Source organism: Polypterus senegalus, chromosome 2, assembly GCF_016835505.1.
Source record: "Polypterus senegalus isolate Bchr_013 chromosome 2, ASM1683550v1, whole genome shotgun sequence".
Lineage (NCBI taxonomy): Eukaryota > Metazoa > Chordata > Cladistia > Polypteriformes > Polypteridae > Polypterus > Polypterus senegalus.
In genome coordinates, this window is record NC_053155.1 from 174,952,494 (window position 1) to 174,975,475 (window position 22,982).

General features: G+C 36.5%; 1 protein-coding gene across 1 annotated transcript in view; it reads right to left on the minus strand.

Annotated features, from left to right (window-relative positions):
- Nucleotides 1-11,597: 11,597 nt before the first annotated feature.
- The window catches only part of nectin3b (nectin cell adhesion molecule 3b), a 531,994-nt gene continuing 520,609 nt past the window's right edge, over nucleotides 11,598-22,982 (minus strand). The window contains exon 8 of the mRNA XM_039744956.1: nucleotides 11,598-11,853. Coding sequence (XP_039600890.1) covers nucleotides 11,692-11,853 — 162 coding nt within the window. The 3' untranslated portion in view covers nucleotides 11,598-11,691. The remainder of the gene's footprint in view (nucleotides 11,854-22,982) is intronic.

Consider the following 22,982-nt stretch of genomic DNA (forward strand, 5'->3'; position numbering starts at 1 on the left):
TATTGTGTGCTTGATCACAGCAGCAAATATATCGTCCAAAAATGTAACTTTAATAATTAAATGCACAATATACCATTTAAAAAGAGTGGCATCAAAGGGATTACTGGGCTGGCCAAATGCTCTTTTATCATAAATTAGCTGGAAAATAGAAGTGTTGGAAAGATAACTGTGAGTTTGTCTTCCAGTCTTGTCAAGTGTGTCCCCTGATTTGGTACTCTTATTTCTTATGCTTAGCTTGAGAGACGCATGGGCCTCTGCTTGATTCGTCCCTCTTATTCCACAATGTTGCACTAAAAGACTCTTAGAACTAGTGGTTGCTCCATTTTCTTTCCATCCTTACACATTTTTTCATTAGCATGCTTGGGGATAATTTTGAAAAATCAGGACTCAGAATGTTACAGTTGCTCAGATATACCATTCCTATTCTGTGATCTTCTTTCTTTTTTTTTCTAATTGAGGTCCTCAACACATGTGGAGTTCTGCAATTTTATCTTTCCTTTTACTAGCTCTTTCAATTCTCTTGCTCATGTCTCTCAATATGTAGCCGATCTCCACTTTATATCCTGTTTTGCATAAAGCAGCCAACAGGACTTTTACTATTAAACTAAACATGACCACCCATCACCTTCTTCATCATCCTGGAATTAGTTTCTCACTAACATCATAAAAAAAACCTAATTATAAATATATCCAGTTTAAATTATTGCATCAGCTATATTTTATGTTTCAAATGTGTTAGGCAAAGGGACTGGCTACTAACCCCCCTAATGACACCCTATGTCTCTCTATCTCATACACATATTTATCCAATGTAAATCTCTCTATTCTCCTTATCACTTCTGTTTAGTGTAGGCTTTTCACCGCGGGCAATAATATTGCCAATCTAAAGCTACGATATTTGTAGAAACTGGCAAGTTCTGTGGCTCTCAAGTTCAGTCCTGGCTACAGTTTTTTGTTTCTGTCAGTTGTGCTTTTAATTGAACTCCTGTCCTAATTAAGCAAACCTTTGTTTCCCAATTCCTTTATTTTAGTGTCATCCAACAAACTGGATTGATGTACTATATGTTACATTGGAATAATTTAGTATTTTTATTTTTGTAGATATAAAGAAATTTATTCATCATTGCAGTGCTTTAATTTCCCCTTTTCCAAGTGTTTCAGTTATTTAGACAAATTATTTGCTAATGATCTTGCTATTGGGTCTGACCCAGAAGCATTCAGTGTTGTCTGACCCATGTCTACAGCACTCCTGGTTAACTGACATTGTATTGGGTTACAATTAAGCGATGCAGAATCCACAGCAAAAAGATCAAATAAATGAAAAAAAATGAGAGTTAAGCATTTAAAGTGATGGCAAAACTACTAAGATTTCATAATTTCTTATAAATTTTAATCTGACACTACAGTAATTTTTGAAAGCAGAAAAATAATAGAGGAAGAAAAATGATCATCTAATGAAACAACGGGATGAATTAGAATTAAAATGACTCAATGATTGTGTTATACTGGCTGGAACTGACTGACTCCTGCAGCCACAGGAGGCCCCCAGAATTGAGTTTCTGAAGAACTGTTCTGATTGTCTTTCTCCGGTAAATGTTTGAAAATCCTCCTTTAATAACCTCAACTCTCCATGGTGTGAATGAATGGTCCATTCATCTCCTATATTAAAAAATGGCTGAGTTCTTCTTGGCTGGTTGGTGCTTGCGTAGTCAATGATTTGTGACATTGGGATCTTCCTTTTTTATTGATTTTGTTAAAAATCAGTTCAACTGTTCACCTCTTCTACTTTTTTGATTCAATAAGAATTAGGTCATAAAAAAGTTTACTGGTGCAAAATGACAATACAATACACATTAAAATGATAGCAGATACTGTACAATACTCTTTGAGCTAGGTAGATGTGCACCTACTAAAAGTTGTTAAAGTCACATTAAGAATGTTTCATTATTTTACAAACAGTAGAAAATATATTTATAATATTAATGTGCTTAATAAAATAGCAATTATTTTAAAAGAACCTCTAACAAAACAAAGTATTATTAGGAAATGCCACAGCAATACAGAGTACTGTATATCCTATACATCAGTCTTTGTTATGAACAAATACAATAGTATTATGCTACTTTTCTAGTCATGATTTACAATTATTAAATGCTAAACATAAAAAGTATAATAGTAAGCAAAACAAGTGGTAAAATCACTTATTACAATTTTAAAAAATATATAAACGTAACTGACACATTTTTTTTTTCACACAGCTCCATGTAAAAGAAAGAAATCTGGAACTACAAATATTTGCAACTTAACTGATGCACATTTTAGTTTCCTACAGTACGATTCTTGCAGTCCATGCATGTCACTTTAGTGACTGCTATTCTGATGACTCTATTCTGAAGACTTACTATAGTTAGAAAGTCCAGATTTTAAATACAAATCTTTGTAAGTGAAGTACGAAAAAGAAAAACATAAGATAATTAATTGGTGGAGAAATAAAACTGAGTTATCTGTATCAACAAACCAAATCTTATAGAAAAAAAGATGCTTTAGGGGGACGTGGCATGTGGTCATTACAGTGACTTTACACCTTGATCCCAAGGAAACGCTTGGACTATTAGCTGACTAGTGAAATGAAAGACTTGATGAATACAAACTGTGTGCATTCATCTTTAAATTATAACAACTGCAATGTTCCTCCGAATAATGAGTTTAATCTGACACAACTATCTAAAGTATAAAACAACTATGCTTAGTAATTTTAGTTATTAATAACCTACTGATAAACAAAGGTTATTGAGTATCAGTTAATATCTCCTCCAGTTGATTATATCATATATAATTTACCGAGTAACATTTACTGTATATAAAAGTAATATGTTGCAAAAAATACAGAGGTTTTAGTACCTTTAGAAAAAGAAATTTATAAGTAAGTTAGGCTACTTGACAAATCTATATGATTCCAATTTTACCGAGCCCTGAAATGAACTGGCATGAAGTGCCACATTCTCAGCTTGGGGACAGTGAAGACAAAAATGGCCAATTCTCATGACTTAGTATTCAAGATGAGAACTTCATGTTATTATACACAAAAAAAAGCAAAACTCAATTTGGATAATTCTAACTCCATATGATTCTCTTTATAGTGCTACACTGTTAATTATAACAATACATTTGTAACCATGCTGTCGTTAAATTAGATGTTAGATTAAATCTCCAAACTGCAGTACATCTTTGAAGTAATATAGTACTGCTTTGTAAGAGTGAAGATGACAAACTGTAATGGTTACAGAATGTTATTAATATTAATTCATATATATATGAAAAACAGATTTCAATGATTAACTTAACTTTAATAATGTAAGACGAATAAAGTAAATATGGTAAAAAAAATGTACCCAAGTCTAGCTTCCTTCTTTTGAAATGTATGCCAATAAATGAGCATGGTTCACAATTTCAATTTACTGTCTCCATTAGAGTGCCACAGGAAGCCCGAATCTACCATAACATCTTTGAGTGCTGGACAGGCCCCAGCCTTGCATGGCAGCAGATCATTGCGGTGGACACCCACACAGACTGCACTTACACATATTCAGGATGAGGGAGGAAATGGTGCAGCAATGCAAGTTCTTAACATAAGCCACTTTTTTTTATAGAAAAAAGAAAAGGTTTATGGTCTTAAAATACACATAATTTATACTTCAGGATTGTTAGCAGCTATTAGCGAGGAGCTAACCAGCAGTTAAATTGCCCAAAAAATTGAAAGGGTTTTATTTTGTTTAAATTTGAAAAAAAAAAGCAGGAGAACAAATATCAACAGAAAACAAGTCTATATTATGTAATTAAAAAAAAAGTGGCCAGCGATGCATGGCACGGAAGGTACAAACACAAAGTAACACCACAATGATGTCACTTAAAAAAAAATCATAAACAATGAGGACATAAACACATAAAAATTGGTAACACATTAAAACAAAATGAAAACCTCAAACATAAATACCAATTCTTTCGTGACATCTAGTGTAGTGGGTTTGAATCCAATGCCTAGAAGTCATGTTTTTGCCATGTCTTCTCTCACGCCCCAAAGAGCATTAGGTTAGGGTCTAAATTAGCCATTCAAAATTGGCCCTGTGTGAGTGTGTGCATGACTGCAATCTACAACAAACTGGCACACCATCTTGAGCTGTTTGCTGTCTTGTGTATAATGCTACTGGGACAATATCCTGCAACAAGTGGGTCTGAGATGTTATGCTATGTAAAAAAACCCTTTCCAGATTTCCACTGCAGTGGCACTCCAGACACTGAATTACTGTACTAATGTACTAATGCTATATGATCAAAAATATCTTTTAAAGAGTTGACTTTTAAAGAATAGGAATCAAAATGTCACTATTTGCCTTCCAAGTAAAACACCAGCTGTAAACACTGACGATAGAGTATCTTGAACTACACTATTTATACATTTATACCATTTTATATCAAATCTGAATAGTTCATATTTTTCAGTATTCCTGCGTTGATAAATGCTTTTAAATATAACAGTAATAATACACCTGCTACTGCTTATTTCATTGCATTTTATGGATCTATAAAGCTCCTAAAATATAATTTTGTATAGTGCAAAGACAAATGGACAATGAAATCAACAGGAAATTGTAGTCTATGGAGCTTGTTATCTATTCAGTGGTACATACTGTGCTATCCTTTCAGGGATAACACTTTAGTTTATTTTCTGTTTAGGCAGCATGCCAAACTAAAAAGTCTGTTGTCTCCTAAATTTGTTTCCATTTCATGTTTTCACTCACGTTTTACTTGGGTGAAAAACCCTACATATTTTACTTTGAAAATCTAATAAGGAAGACCAACTTGTGTTTTTTCACAAGAAATCTATTGTAAATTATGTGCTCTACATCTGCCAAGGGTTTAATTTTAGCCAGTGACATTCAGGAGTCTATGAAGATAAATAAGAGTCTGGATAACTGGTGGGTTACCAAAATAAATACAATCTGTATTGCTCATTCCTTAATTAGATTATTTTTTGATGTGTTTATTTCTGTCAAATTTTAATCAGTATTGCTGACTGTTTAAAAAATAAACAGAAAAGTAAAATATGTGCTCTTATGCTACAGTGTTCAAAAGGAAGGCTATAAATAACATCATATCTGTGAAACTTTGGTTTCAAAATGTCAGGACACTTTATGAAAGGAAGCTGTAGGGATTTCTAGTTTATTTTAATTCTGCTATAGTAGATGCAACTCTCTTACACTATATTAGTTCACTTGTAGGAAATATTTATATATAAGTCAACCTCATCAATTAAAAATTATATTACATTATTTGAGTAAGTAATGTAAAACACATTCAATTGCTTTATAATTAGGAAAAAAAAATTAGAAAAAAAAGAAAAATAGTACAGTGGTTAGCACTGCTACTTCACAGCTACCGTGTTTAAATCTACACATATTTTTTGTTGAGTACTTCAGGCTTCCTCCCACATCCCAGAGACATTCCAGTTTGGAATTATTAGCAACCCCAAATTAGACCCATATTGTCTTCTGCTTTCCACAGCCCAGTGCTGGATGATGAAGTTGTCTAAATGGATGGAAGAGTTTATCATTATTTTTATTTTGTGCATTTTCCAAGTACTCCAGGGTAAGATACTCTGACAGGCATTTCCAAAATGAAGTCATAACTCAGGTTGGAATCTGATGACCCTTCCCTTTTAGCTCATGACAGTCTTGAATGAATCTGGAGGTATATACAGCAGTACAAAGTGAGAGCCAAAAGCTATCCCACTATAACCAGAATTAGACTCACAAAGGTGTGCTAATCTAACACAGGGCCACTTATCATATCAGCTCATTTTTGAGTGGACAGATAACCTAACTTACATGTGGAAATAAAACTTCAACACCAGGACTGGAATCGTGTGAATTCCAAACAAACTTCACACAGACGATGACCATTTTGGGAATTGATTCTGGGTGCCTGGAGATGTGAGGGAGCAGTCCTGACTGTATCAGCACACTACCACTATTTTACTCTATATACATTTAATTGTGGTAATTTTTTAAATTATTTGTAAAATGTTACAGCCAACAAAGTTTTCTAGTTTTATTAGTTACTAGCAAAATACCCGCGCTTCGCAGCGGCGAAGTACTGCATTCAAATTTTTATTAAGAAGAAAATTAAACCTTTTTAAACTGTGGGAAAATATGGCAATAATTATTTGTTAAGGATCTCTTTGTATACCATGTTGTCAGTTCCGCCCTCCGGTTGTAACATGACCAAGCTGTGCGCAGAGCTTACTCTTGAGCATGTAACTTACAGTTGGCCATGTGAACAGTAGTCTTGTCTCAAATCTCACAGCTTGGATTGCTGCTGTCATAATCGGTTTGAGTTTCATGGTTTGTTTCAATTACAACAGTAGTTGCAGGATTTGTTGTGTTGAAGTGACATTTGGCATCTGTCAAGCGTTGTAAGCACACAACCGGTTTCATCGATAAAATCACATCCAGCTTTTGAGAGTTTAAACATTCATAAACATCAAAGTGTTCACTACCAAAATCGTCACCTGTGAATCTAAGATGTTTAAGAGGCATTGGCGGTTGTCGAAAGGTGTAAAATATTTGGCCATTTCGGTACACTTGAAAGCAACAACCGAACAATTCAGCTGCAGCCATCAACTCACATGCAGAACCATAGGTGAAGGGCTTAAGCATTTCACTCTTCTAGTGCTCCTGTGTAGTATAATTATCTCCTGTACTGTCATCAGTCCACACCTTGAACCTGTCCCAGTCATTCAATACATAAGACAGAATGTTCCTCCGAATATCAAGAGTGAGCCTGATATGGCCGTGCAATATGTAACAAAGAGAATGGAAAAGGTAGGTGGTATCTCCGGGCATGGAAACCACTCGGTAAGTGACAGTTCTTTGATCGATAATGATCATCTTGATAGACATGGTAATGGGGGTTGGAATGATAAAGGAAATGGGTACCTGAGCAATGTAAAGTAAGTGTAAAATACCTATACAATAACTATAATTGTAATAAACAAACAATAAAACAGCGGAGAAGCCGTGGATTAAACAAAGAGGCTGTAGTTATCAGTAGGGAGATGTGAATCCCGTGGCGAAGCAAGGAAGGGAATGTAGAGACCGGAGCGACGGACGGTCTTATATAGGCAGGCAGCCAGCCAACAACGTGGGAGGCATTGGGATGGGGGACCCAACGCCACCTCACACGGTGACCGAGGTGCAGGTTATGGACGTATATATGTACATAAGTAGGATTCAGTTAGTGTTGGGAACCCGTGTACCAAATTTCTTGAAGATGGGCCCATAAGTAACAAAGACTGTTGAAAAGTTCAATATGGCGGCCGACAGTGGCGTCATACCACCGAAATAAGTATGTACATTGGTTTCGGTTAGTGCAGGGAAGCCGCCTACCAAATTTCGTGAAGATGGAGCCGTAAATAAGAAAGTTCAACATGGCGGACGCTGTTGACCGTTATGACCGTTACGCGTAGAATTTCGAAATGAAACCTGCTTAATTGTTGTAAGTAAGCTGTAAGGAATGAGCCTGCCAAATTTCAGCCTTCTACCTACACGGGAAGTTGGAGAATTAGTGACGTTGGAAAGTTCAATATGGCGGTTGACAGTTGTGTCATACCAATGAAATAAGTACAGACATCGGTTTCCGTTAAAAGTTCAATATGGCGGCCGACAGTGGCATCATACCACTGAAATAAGTACCAAATTTCAGCCTTCTACCTACACGGGAAGTTGGAGAATTAGTGACATTGGAAAGTTCAATATGGTGGCTGACAGTGGCGTCATACCACTGAAATAAGTATGTACATTGGTTTCGGTTAGCGCAGGGAAGCCGAATACCAAATTTCGTGAAGATGGGGCCATGAATAAGAAAGTTCAATATGGCGGACGTTGTTGACCGTTATGACCGTTACGCGTAGAATTTCGAAATGAAACCTGCTTAACTTTTTTTAAATAAGCTGTAAGGAATGGGCCTGCCAAATTTCAGCCTTCTACCTACACGGGAAGTTGGAGAATTAGTGACGTTTGGAAAATTCAATATGGCGGCCGACAATGGAGTCATACCACCGAAATAAGTACGTACATCGATTTTGGTTAGCGCAGGGAAGTTGGAGAATTAGTGACGTTGGAAAGTTCAATATGGCGGTTGACAGTTGTGTCATACCAATGAAATAAGTACAGACATCGGTTTCCGTTAAAAGTTCAATATGGCGGCCGACAGTGGCATCATACCACTGAAATAAGTACCAAATTTCAGCCTTCTACCTACACGGGAAGTTGGAGAATTAGTGACATTGGAAAGTTCAATATGGTGGCTGACAGTGGCGTCATACCACTGAAATAAGTATGTACATTGGTTTCGGTTAGCGCCGAATACCAAATTTCGTGAAGATGGGGCCATGAATAAGAAAGTTCAATATGGCGGACGTTGTTGACCGTTATGACCGTTACGCGTAGAATTTCGAAATGAAACCTGCTTAACTTTTTTAAGTAAGCTGTAAGGAATGGGCCTGCCAAATTTCAGCCTTCTACCTACACGGGAAGTTGGAGAATTAGTGACGTTTGGAAAATTCAATATGGCGGCCGACAATGGCGTCATACCACCGAAATAAGTATGTACATCGGTTTTGGTTAGCGCAGGGAAGCCACCTACCAAATTTCGTGAAGATGGGGCCATAAATAAGAAAGTTTAAGATGGCGGACGTTGTCGACTGTTATGACCGTTACGTGTAGAATTTCGAAATGAAACCTGCTTAACTTTTGTAAGTAAGCTGTAAGGAATAAGCCTGCCAAATTTCAGCTTTCTACCTATATGGGAAGTTGGAGAATTAGTGATGAGTCAGTCAGTCAGTCAGTGAGTCAGTGAGGGCTTTGCCTTTTATTATTATAGATACTAATAAAATTAAGTATTCTATGAAAGTGTTATTAATAAATTGATTAACAGTGAATGTGATAAAATAGGTATGAATTAAATGTATGTATGTATGTATTGTATGGTATGTACAGTATTATGTATAAATGGCAAAATTAGATTAAAAAATAATTTTAAGAAAAACACATTTGTAATCATCTGTCAAGTTCCTCACTGGATTAAGACCTACCACAGACTGAAGGGTGTCCCTCCCTCCCTCACCTCACTGCCTCCACCAGGCACACACATAAACATTATGAACATCCCATACTGTACATCAGTATTAAATGCAGTACAGGCATTGAGATATAAAAAAGAAACCTAACAATCCTTATAGTGGGTCAACTTGATGATTATTTTTTGTTCATTTCTGTATTAAAATGAACATAAGAAAGGAATTGACGAGTGCATCATCACATACTGTATATGGCTACTAATTAGATAAAATTAGTTACATTTATACAGCACTTTTCTTATTCCAAGCACTTTATACTGTATAGTGTAGTGGGTGGCCAGGTCCCATGCCCGGCCGGGACGCCCCTTCAACGTATGTTTCAGGGGAGCAATCATACTACTCAGTATCTCCCCCGGGTGGGCTATAAAAGGGGCCAGCAACCACCACTCAGAGGCCAAAGTCGGGAGGAGAGGCAAAGCTTGATGGGAGGAGTGGTGGCGCCAGAAAGCGTATTGTGTTTTCGTTTTTGTGCTTTTGGGACTGTGTTGTGGCTGGAGGAATTATGGGGAAGACGTGCCCTCCAGCTGAAGAAAATAAAAGTGTTTTGTGTGTTTTACACGTGCCTCACTGTGAGTCTGTGTCGGGCCAGGTGCCAATATAGCGCCTTCTTATCACAATAGATAGTGGGGAACCACTTCAACCAGAACCACTGTGTAGCATCCACTTGGATGATGTGATGGCATCCAATTATGTGCCAGTATGCTCACTACACATTACCTTCTAGATGGTGAAGGAGTGAGACACACAGTAACTCGTAAAGGACAGGGGATGATTATGGGGCCAGCCAGTGGTAGGCATTTTAGCCAGGGCATTGGAAAACACCCTACTCTTTTCAAAGGATGCTCAGGGGTATTTTATGACCACCAAATGTACAAGTTCAAATTCAAATGAATGAATGCACATCTAAGAAGAAAATAAAAAACATCAGGAACTCGATTTTATGGGTCATCTGAAAGGATAACTCCATTTTTTACAGCACAGTGTCCCCCTGCACTGGGGCACTGTGATCCACACATATATCAGAGGGTAATAGCCCACTGATGGCCGAACCAACAACTCTACCAGTAGCAACCCAAGCATTTTCTAGATGGTCTTTCATTCAAGTACTTTTCAGGCCCAAACAAGCTTAGTTTCAGGTAGAATACCTTTTCTGAAGTAAAGGTTGTATGGCTGCTGACTTTCTTCTGATTTTGTAGTTAACAATCAATTTGGCTTAGGCGACTTTGCAGCAACAGGATTATATGTAACTGAGCATTTTGGGTTTGTATATTTGCACCAAATAAAAATAGCGATCAAAAAATAGGATTTCTTCATCCAGGTTTCACATGGTTTGGTGAGTCTCATTATCTTTCACACCTATTCTTATGTCAATATTATAGGACTGCTTGCAGATTGCTGCTGAACCTGCAAAGAGCAGCGATATTAGGCATTTTGCGACTATCTATAAGGTCAGTATCATTAGTCACAACTTGTTGGCTTGCTAAAATCATCATTTATTTATTTATTTTTTTAAACTTCAAATACCAGGAATAATTGTTCGACAAAACAGCATTTTTTTATTTCTCTCTTTAATTTTTCTTTTCCCTTCACTACTGGCACTCATTTTGATAGGCCATCCATTTTGTCTTTTTTTCTTTTGCGGCACATTAACACATCAAAGGTATGTTATTATAAAAGTGAACTATTAGACACCTTTTCTAAACTTGTTTTAACACCTCATGTATTTCTTTTAAAAAAACGTTTTACTTATGTTTGATTTAATTGGTTGAAGTGGGAAGTAATGGGGCTTGACTGCAGTCTGCAGTGTGTTCCTGTTGGCAAAAAAGTGAGCTTTTCCTGTTATGGTTTTTTTTCTCACCTATACCAAGGCACTTTTGTGAGCAGGGCCTCGAGGTGCACACCCAAGTCATCCTGATGGTAGATCTGGCCTTGGTCAAGTACACAATATCAGAGAAAGCATTATAATGTAATATCTTCAGACTTATTCAGGGTTACATATCTGGAAGGGCCATCCATGTAGCATCAAACACAAGGCAAGAAACGGTCCTAAATAGAGTGCCAATGCAATGCAGGGAATGTCAAAAAAGATGAAAGAAAAATGATAATGGTGAAAGGACAGGAAAGTAAAAGGTGTTAGTCTACCTCATTATGGAGATAATGAATAGAGAAAATAAAAATATATTTAACATCATAGTAAGAAATTCTGAATAAATATGTTTTGTATGTATCAGGATGATAAGGAAACACATTTTCATTAAGTATAAACATTACACAACGTGCAGCGTTAGCTGAAATTACATAATACACCTGTCAGCAAGAAAGAAACCTTTACAATAACAAAAAAGCAATAAAACAGAGATGTGTTTAAAATAGAGGTACCCCCAAACACGGGTGTTTTGGACGGTTTTAAGTTTCAGTCAATTCTACTAATTTTAAGAGTAAACCTATTTTACAGTCACTCACTTTTGACCTTACATAAATCTTTATAAACACTTTTAAACATAATGCTCTCTGTGGTTAATGTATATTTTTTCCAGGCCTTTATTTTGACAGATCCACTCATGACAAGTTAGCTGTTCACAATGTGTTGCTCTTCTGTTTTCACTGGCACCTGCTATGCGTTCTTCAAATATGTGATGCCTTTCATCAGGTTTTACCTGAAATATCAAGGACAATTGTTATTACATTTTTGTAAAGGAAGGTCTAGAGATGAAAAATGCAGTTTTATTAGGGTGTAAAATCTAGCAGTCAAATCAATTAGTCTTCAGTTTTGTTATATCATAAATAGTAACCAGTGATCTTTAACCTTTGAATATTACAAAAACTTACATTTATTAAAAATGAAAATATACCTATAATGGTAGAGGAACAATGAATCTAAGCAACAAAAGAGCAAAGAAAAACATTAATTGAAAAACTATCAATGCTTAAGCATAAATACCAACTATCAGATCAACAGAGAATACATAGATCTTCATGTATCTGTCATGTCATCTGTCTATCATGTAGTGTTTAAGGGGAGTGAACTAGAAGAAGACTAGGTACACAGCATCTTATCTGCCAGCACCCAAATAATCCAATAATCATAATCATTCCAACATAATTTTACATCCCAGTATATCTCTCTCAACTGTTTAACCACTTGGGAAGTTATTATAAAGTAAACATCCCATCAATTCAACAACATTGAAAATGATAATTCACTGTAGTTTATTTGCTTTAGATTCCTAAACTGTGGTTCATTCATTTATTTTACAAGCCAATTCATTTTAATGCAGAGTTGAGGTGGGTTGGAAAATATTTACATAGTTTTGGTCAAAGATAGGAAGCAACCATGGATTAGGCAACAGTCCAAATGAAATCATTGGGTATTGAGGCCACCTTCGTTTATCTGGGGACATCAGTAATCATAACCAAGGATGGACCAGGGTGAGTGAGGCAAACTATAGTAGAGAGACTTTATACTTAGAATATAGGTAGAATCTATTAAAACATAAAATTAATACAGTAATCCCTCTTCGATCGCGGGGGTTGCATTCCAGAACCCCCCGCGATAGATGAAAATCCGTGAAGTAGAAACCATATGTTTGTGTAGTTATTTTTATATATTTTAAGCCCTTATAAACTCTCCCACACTGTTAACATTATTAGAGCCCTCTAGACATGAAATAACACCCTATAGTCAAAAGTTTAAACTGTGCTCCATGACAAGACAGAGATGACAGTTCTTTCTCACAATTAAAAGAAAGCAAATAGATCTTCTTCTCTTCAGGAGCAGAGAATTTCAGAGAGAGAGCAAGCGCTCGCAAATAAAAGCAAACAATCAAAAAATCAATACGTGTGCTTTTAAGTTTGCCGCGGCATTTTTTTAGAGGAGCGTCAGTATCTTCTAAGCAAACAGCCTCTGTGCAAACAGCCCCTCTGCTCACATCTCCTCCATCAGGCGCAGAGAACGTCAGAGAGAGAGAGAGAGAGAGAGAGCGACATTAAAGCAAACAATCAAAAAATCAGTAAGTGTGCTTTTGGAAGCACCGTGATAAAGCGGCATTTCTTAGAGGTGCGTCCGTATCCACTAGGCAAACAGCTTCTGTGCAAACAGCACCTCTGCTCATAGCCCCTCCGTCAGGCGCAGAGAATGTCAGAGAGGGTGAGAGAGAGGCAGAGACAAGCAAACAATCGAGCACCGCACGGGAAGTATATCTTATAGCATTGAGGAGTTTTAGTTAATATGTAATACATGCTCTGATTGGGTAGCTTCTAAGCCATCCGCCAATAGCGTCCCTTTTATGAAATCAACAGGGCAAACAAACTGAGGAAGCGTGTAGCATAAATTAAAAGACCCATTGTCCGCAGAAATCCGCAAACCAGCGAAAAATCCGTGATATATATTTAGATGTGCTAAAATTTAAAATCCGCGATAGAGTGAAGCCGCGAAAGTCAAAGCGCGATATAGCCAGGGATTACTGTAGTACCAAAAATTGTGCAAACAGCGCAGTCAAATAAATAGTTTACTAAATAGTCTGAATAAATTAATCTGTACAGGACATTAAAACCATTGTGATTGGGGTGTTCCATAAATAAATAAATAATTCCCAATAAATAGAGATCCAAATTCTGAAATATTAGAGAGGTAAAATCATCATGTCCTTTCACATCCTTACCCTGTCCTTATCAGGAAAAAGGTGGACCTCTAGATAATAGCCTGTCATTTCCCAGGTTCTCAAGCAGATCTGAACGGTGGCTTTCGGGGTGCCCATCTAACAAACCTTTATCCTTCAGCATGCTCTGGTGGCCTCTCATCCTTTTGTCTGTCCCACTGCTAAGTGGACTAGAGTGCAATCACCACCCAGAACCATCATGCAGCCCTAGGTCCTGCTGTCTTCAGTTAAGTCAGCAAGGTTGATACTACATTAAACAATTTCCTCTTGAATACCAGTCTCACTATTAATCACTTGGTCTTTCTTTCTCTGTCAATTCCGAAATAAAAATAATTCAAACTTTCTCTTGCACTAACCCAATCCCCTATATATTTCCTGGCTCTCACAATAGCTAGTGTCTGCTGATTACTGGGGTCCATGCATTCACACGCATGCCACATACTGGCACGGGCAAAAATGGACTGTGCTAGAACAACTAATAAATTAAACAATTAAAACAGACCCCTGTCTGTCTTATCACATGTAAACATTTTATAAAATACAGTATTTGTATACTGAAATTTGTACAGCTTTTCCAGGTCATTAGTGTTACTTAAGAAGAAATTTAAATGGAGTCTACCAGCAGCTGAATCTAGGAGCATGATATAGATTTCTCTTTATGGTGTGCAGCACTTTTCAGACAAATAGTTTTCAAACTTAATATAGTAGAAAGTAAAGCTTGTAAAGTTATTCTACAAACAGTTGAAACAACTAGTTATGAAAAGTGGTTTGGTCGATGATCTCAATTTGTTTCACATATAACTGTAATTTATGATATACATAGGATGACCAAATTTGTTTGTGGGACTAAACCCAGATGTACTGTAAATGGTACAGGTAGCATATAATCCACAAAAATATGCAGGACAACTACACTTCAAATACTATTGGATGATAAAATAAATTTACCTACATATCAGTACAAGAGATTAGACAGTTTTTACAATGAAGCACTTCATTCAAACGTATGTTTTTGATGTTATATTGTGTTGGAGTTGACAAAATTAAAAAAGAATTAATCAAATTCCCAGAAATGTTCATCACATTTGTACAACACAATATCTAACTGAATATGAACTGTATATAAGGCATGTAGCACAGGTAACCAGCAGAGATAAAGTGAACCTGGTATTAACATAACATTCTCAAACCAAATCTGGGCCACTGGGTCCAAACCTTTTTCTTGGCAGCACCGAGTAAAAGACCACTGTCAGAAAACCAGTCCATCATAGACCCCAATGAGTCATATCTAAACTCACACAAGCCAATTTAGAAATAAAAATCAACATAACAATAACATGCTGTTATAATTTCAGGGCTCACAGAGCTCAAAAGAGGCTTCAGACCACAGAGTAGACCTGGCCATGAAAGTTAAATACAGATTTGCATCCTGCACCCTCAGAAAGGCGACCAAGCCTATATTATTAAAAATAGGAAAGAGTGAAACTATACAAAACCCTCACTCACTTTATAAAAAGTAATTTTTATAATAAAAATAAAGTGTATTCAAAAATTGTTATCCAAATCAAATCAAGAAGAACTCAAAACATTCAAAGGGAAAATATAAATAAACCCAAATATGAGCAAACACCAAATCCACAATCTAAAATATAAACAGTCTAAAACCAAATAATCAAAACAGATCTTACAAAATCCAAAACAGCAAAGGGCCATCTGAAACTGACACGTGAACAGTATGAGCAATAACTAATACTGATCCATTTCATGTCTTATATATGTTGACGACTGTCAGTCTCACAGCTGCAGCATCAGAGAACAAGGCAGGCAACAAGTAGAATTATTATAATTACAAAGGCATCAAGATTTACAAACCTAAACACAAAATATGAAACAACATATAACAAGGCTTAACAAAAATGTTAATATAAAGGATAATTAAAATACACAAAGAAAAATAAAATAAACAGTGTGGCAGACGGCAGGCTGCTCAACCTGGCTAGGAAGCCCAAAGAGGAAAAAGATGGGTGAAAGAAGCAAAGGAGGGGCACTGCCTCCCCCAAGACGACAGATGGCAATGTCCCTGCAGAACAGCGGTACTCCAGATTCCGGCAGAGCACCATGGATTTGGAGTTTGGCTTCTCAGCCCTGCTGGATGCCGTGGGTGCTGCCAGGAGTTGCTGCAGGGGGATTTGTAGACTCATATCTTTTCCATAGCCCGGAAATACTATCGATTCACGGGGACAGAAGTTCCAAAGTACTGCGGGAATGTCACATGGACGGAAGAATCGAAGCACTTCCGGGTCAGACACTATATAAAGGGCTATTGGTGAACCAGCAAAAGAGCCAGAGTTGGGAGAAAGAGGACAGAACTTGCTGGGAGATGTGGAGGAGAGATTTGTAGTGATTCATTGCATTATTATTATTGGTTTTGCCTGTTTATGGTGGCAGAGGTGTCGCTAGGCACTGTAACAAGAAGAAAAAGAATTAAATACTTTTTTGGTCATTTTATCCTGTGTTCAGTGTGTCTGTCTGTTGGGTTGAAAGGGACAACAGCGACCCCTAGCATCTTACAACAGATTTAATGAAATAAAACAAATACCTGGCTAAACCGTAACATATGCATGTCTTTGAGATTTGGGAGGAAGATCCATGGCAAAACCATGAGAAAGTGTGCATATAGTACTTTACCACATTAGCAATTGCTGCTAAAATTATACTAACGAAAGCATAATAGGCAGTAAAACACACATAGTTGCAGTGTACCTGAGACAGTGCCATACTAGCAGCAGATCAATACCATGCTACAGTGCATCCAGAAAGTATTCACAGCGCATCACGTTTTCCACATTTTGTTATGCCTTATTCCAAAATGGATTAAATTCATTTTTTCCTCAGAATTCTACACACAACACCCCATAATCACAATGTGAAAAAAGTTTACTTGAGGTTTTTGCAAATTTGTTAAAAATAAAAAAAATGAGAAATCCCATGTACATAAGTATTCACAGCCTTTGCTCAATACTTTGTCGATGCAGCTTTGGCAGCAATTACAGCCTCAAGTCTTTTTGAATATGATGCCACAAGCTTGGCACACCTATCCTTGGCCAGTTTCACCCATTACTCTTTGCAGCACCTCTCAAGCTCCATCAGGTTGGATGGGAAGCACCAGTGCACAGCCATTTTAAGATCTCTCCAGAGATGTTCAATCGGATTCAAGTCTGGGCTCTGGCTGGGCCACTCAAGGACATTCACAGAGTTGTCCTGAAGCCACTCCTTTGATATCTTGGCTGTGTGCTTAGGGTCGTTGCCCTGCTGAAAGATGAACCGTCGCCCCAGTCTGAGGTCAAGAGCACTCTGGAGCAGGTTTTCATCCAGGATGTCTCTGTACATTGCTGCAGTCATCTTTCCCTTTATCCTGATTAGTCTCCCAGTTCCTGCCGCTGAAAAGCATCCCCACAGCATGATGCTGCCACCACCATGCTTCATTTTTCAGACATTTTTCTGTAACCTTCCCCAGATTTGTGCCTCGAGACAATCCTGTCTCAGAGGTCTACAGACAATTCCTTTGACTTCATGCTTGGTTTGTGCTCTGACATGAACTGTCAACTGTGGGACCTTATATAGACAGGTGTGTGTCTTTCCAAATCATGTCCAATCAACTGAATTTACCACAGGTGGACTCCAGTTAAGCTGCAGAAACATCTCAAGGATGATCAGGGGAAACAGGATGCACTTGAGTTCATTTTTGAGCTTCATGGCAAAGGCTGTGAATACTTATGTACATATGCTTTCTCAATTTTTTTATTTTTAATACATTTGCAAAAATCTCAAGTAAACTTTTTTCACGTCATTATGGGGTGTTGTGTGTAGAATTCTGAGGAAAAAAATGAATTTAATCCATTTTGGAATAAGGCTGTAACATAAAAAATGTGGAAAAAGTGATGCGCTCTGAATACTTTCCAGATGCACTGTACATAGTACAGTACTATCAGGAGACAATCCTCTGATCTAAATGTTGTCTCAGTAAGCAGCAGAACAAGATCAATACTAAGTTTAGCAAATATCCTGCTAGTCTTGTTTTGACCTTGTGTTTCTTCTTGGTGCACTAATCTGGCCATCTGACTGAAAGTAAGCACAGCAAATACCAGGCAAGCATTTTTATTAATAGTAACAGTGAATAAAGGTACTGATTAAATGGAAATACTGAAAGTTATGGTATATTTTCACTGGCCTGAACTCACAGAAGCTAATGTGGATATGTGGCTGAAGAAAAAGGGAAAACATTAGGGTACCAGGCCACTTAATTTATTCCAAATTCTAATGAGCAACTACAGTAAAATTAATAAATTAAAAAAATAAATGCATTTAGAACAGCTGTAGATGTACAAGTCACATGAGTAAAAAGTGATCACCAGTAGACTACCAAAACATGACAGAAAGAAACCATATAGAAACATTTCAAAATTAAGTGAAATCATGTGATGATGATAATAATAATAATAATAATAATAATAATAATAATAATAATAATAATAATAATAATTCTTTACATATATATAGTGCTTTTCTCATTACTCAAAGCGCTTCAACACAGGGAGGAACCCAGGAACACAACCTAAGAAGCTTTAGCCTGTATCCCTGTAGGCAAATAATGGAGTGTGTCCTGTAAATTTATCTCAAGGGTTTCAGGAGGTGAAAGGCAACCCAAAAATTCTGGCGGGATGGTTGGTTGCATTTCACAATGGTCAGTCCATGTATTTTTCGCTTGACTCTATTCTCTAGAGCGAATCTGCGTCACAGATTTGACTGTTCAAGTCATCTTTGATAACCTTATATTTTGTGCCTGTCTCTTTTCAGTGTTGCTGGGGGCCTTGGAATTTATTTAAATAAAGAAATAAAGAGCCCATTTCTGCAGTTCTGTTTCCAGTCAAACTGAATGCCAGTGCCATTTAAGAATAAATCAATTTAAACATATGTCTATTTATGTATTGTTTCACAACCGTAAGTAAACAGCTGGTGGCTGCCTTTAAGTTCTTATTTCACTTCTCTCAACATTATTTTTAATTGTACATTATCTGAGTGGTTTTAATTTTTTTTTTCATAACACTGAAAATAATCAGTGTATGTTAGGTCCCAGTTTATACACCATCATGCTGTAAACTGAGATTAATCTTGATTATAGCTGAAACCTGAGAGAATATTTTGAGCAAATTCTTCAGTAAATGGAACACATTTTACCATTTCAATAAAATATAACTGTCTGAAAGTGCATTTCTGCCATTAAGTATATGCAACTTGCTCACATGGGAATGTTTGAAATGAGCAAGAACTGTTGCTCATTTTGGAAACTCATTTAATGCCATGGAGGATGTGCTCATGAAAACAATATTATTATGCTTTTCACTTATGTTTTAAATGTCACTTCACAGAGTCGTTTATGAATCCATAACTGTATTACCCATATACTTCCCATGCTACTTGGCCCACAATACAGTGCCATCATTCAGTATTTCTGCTATGAATCAATTTTCTGAGGCATTTACGTATTTTGAGTGTTTTATTTTTGTTTATTTTTTATTACTCATCCCACACTCTATTGAAAAAATCATTTTTGAAAAACTCTTTAACAATATACTTTGTGGTTGCTATGCACAGAGTTTGATGTATGTATTATACAAGATAATGAAAATGCAAAAATAAAACTTGCAATATTATATTGTTTCCTAGAACATTTGAAATTAGAAATATTCAGAAATTAGGTAAGAAGAAAATATGAGAGGTTTTACATAATTGTTGGGTTTTAATGAAAAATGAGTTATAAGCAATCCAAATCAGTATCCATCTAGAATGAGTTATTTTCCTCACCTCCCACCCCCCTCTGTGCCAGACAAAATATTGATCAATCTTGAGGACTTAGACAGCATTTCTGTAATACATAAAACCATTTTACAGTTCCTCTCTTTCAAAGATCCAACAGGACAGTGAGAAAAAGATCTCTCACTCAACATCTCAGAAAAGGAGTGGAAGGTAGCAATGTAGAGAATTCACTTGAGCTCCATATGCGCAAAGCATACAATTATTCAACTCAAAATGATATATTGAGCAAATCTGTCTCGTTTAAAATTGTCAACAATATTTCCTGGGCAAGGTCCAACCTGCGAACGTTGCAATCAAGTTCTAGCCTCACTGGGTCACATGTTTTGGGCTTGCATCAAATGAACATCAATCTGGATCAAAAACTTTAAATGCCTATCAGACAGAATAGGTGTCACAATCCCTCCTAACCCACTAACAACTGTGTTTGGTGTACCTCCAGATGGGCTTAAAGTGGAGAAGGACAAACAAACTGTAATTTTACTACACTATTGGCACATAGACTTACCTTGCTCAACTGGAAGAATCCTAATTCTCCTCTTTTAAGTCAATGGGTAAGTGATGTTATACACTATTTGAAACTGGAAAAAATCAAATTCTCACTTAGATGATATATGCAGAACTTTTTTAAAACCTGGCAGGATCGAATCAATAACATTTTAGAATAAGCTTTTAAAGCACTGAGGAAGCAGATTCTCTCCCCTTTTTCCTTTGTTTTTTTTTCTTCTCCATTTATCTTTATTCATTTATTAATTAATCTATTTACTTATTTTTACTAGCTTTATGTTTTACACTGCTGGCCTAGCTCACTTTCTCAGCGGTGGGGGTTGATTTGTTTTCGACCCTATTTTTGTAAAAAATTATTTATTTGTATGGAATGTTATGTGATTTCAATAAAATAAAAAAAATAAAAAATAGAATGAGTTACACAGAGTAGGACGTAATAGAAAAGAGAATCTCTTTAATGAGAATATATAGTTTGTATTAAGTTGTTTTGTATACAAAAATAGTCAAAAAAATTTTATAATATATTTCTTTTAAAAAATGTATTTAGCTTAAAGATTACATTAAAATATTGAAAACACACTCTAATCAAAAACACAACAATTCCATCATTCTGAACATAAATACATTTTTTGCTTTACTCTTATACCTTTAAAACAGTCCAGAAGTATATGCATTTTTACCCACCATAAAAATAATTTCATCCCGAAGGATGTATAGGCGAGTTTTCTTTTTCCCTAATCAGTCCTGATGTTTAATATTTTTAATTAATAATAAAATGCTGAAAAAATTAGTTTTTATTAATTATTAACATGCAACAGCTTAAATGTCCAAACATATGAATATGTAGGCTTTATGTTGGCTGTCTCTCCTTGAACCCTCAGATCAGATGCCAAACACCAGGTAAAAGTCCAATAGTTGACTTTATTAACAAAATAATGTGCACAAAGCACCCTCCTCTCCACAATACTCATAAACCAATACAAATAAAATATTATCAATAATCCACCACTCCCAGACGCATTACCACCCTTCCACCCAGCTCAGCTCAACGTCTGGGATCTCCCACAGTCCTTTTATAGTCTGTGACCCAGAAGTGATTCTGAACCCCTGTCCATGTGACTTCCTAGCACTTCCGGGTCAGAAAAAAAACTCCTCTTCTTCACCCCAGAAGCACGTCATCCCCTTTGTCCATGTGACATGGACGCACATCCGGGTTGTAGGGAAAACCATTGTTCTTCCTCCCTGCAGCGCCTTCTAGAGGCCCCCGTGGTATCCAGCAGGGCTGTGGATAAAAACTCCATTGTCCATAATTCCCTGCTGGCATTCGGGGCACCTCCATGCTGCAGGGAGGGCTCCACCTGGTGGCCTGGGGGTATTGGCCGGGAAGAATGGCCGGCCATATTCCACACTGTCTATCACATATTTTTCAGGGAGAGGTATTTTCGTACACTCTATAATGGGAAATTTGTGCTCAGAGTGTATATATAAATAAATTAATTAATTTCTTGTCTTGTAAATTAAAGCCACCATCATACCATCCATTTTTCAGTCATTACCTTCATTTACATCATACAGAGTCATAGACTGGTGCAGAATGTGCCAGTTATCATTACCTGTGCAGTGTGACAACTTCTGGGACTCCATCATACTGCTCTCTGTGACTTGCTATGATAAAAAAGCAAACCTTTCTTGTAGAGAATCGCTAGTTCTGGTGTTTGTGAGTATCAACAGCTAATGAGTTCTCAAATGGAAATACAATGCAAATAATAACAAACACAGTAAAGGACATTAGTGGCTGCAAGAAGAGAAGGAAAGTAAACATTTGTGACTATGCAAACAGAAGAGAATCCTTTCCAACTTTAGAGTCGGCAGAGATGTCTGATGGATTTTTTTGTTGTTGTATCACAGCAGAGTGTGAAAAGAATAAAGAGAAGCATAGATTCCAGCTTTTTCTGGTGTGTTTCAAAGAGATTAGCTGTCAAAATGAGGTGGAATCATTGTACTTTCTAGGCATAACATGATCTGGAACTGTGATGAAAAGTCATGAGGGAATCATGTAATTAGTTTTATAATTCCTAGTTGTATAATCTGACACTTTCAGAAGCAGTAAGATTCAACAATTGCACTTATTAAATTTGATATGCTGTCTGATTCCTGAGTGCAACATTGGCCTGTTAATTAATCGAAAATGAAGGCTACTTGCAAATGTTATAAAAGGGATATCATGACAAGGCAAAAGGAAAATAAAACTTCTAAAGAGAACAACATTTATTTTCTCCATACTTTCAAAACTGAGACAACAGGTAGATCTGCAATGAGCTCAAGTTCATTTATGGTTCTGGTAATAATCAGAAAATCCATCAAGTTAAACCCGCATTAAACATGAATTTTATTGTCAACAACTGTGTCATTTTTATTTACATTTGCTTCCTTCGCATTATTCTGGTTTCAGAGTAGGTACTATATATATAGCTAATTGTCCATGAATAAATAATATGCTCTGTTCTATGTTTGGTATTGCACTTAATTTTAAGTGTTTCAAGTATATCATATATGTAATGGTATACAGCACAATGTGTTTACAAGTGGAAGTATGAAAGAATAAAGTGGAATAAAATGCATTCCTTCTAACAAGACATTCAAAATTCATTAACCCTTTTCCAAAAAAACATTGTCGTATAAATATTTTCAGCATTATTAGTTTTAAATCCCTGCAAACAAAATGGTAAGTTTTATTTTATCTATAT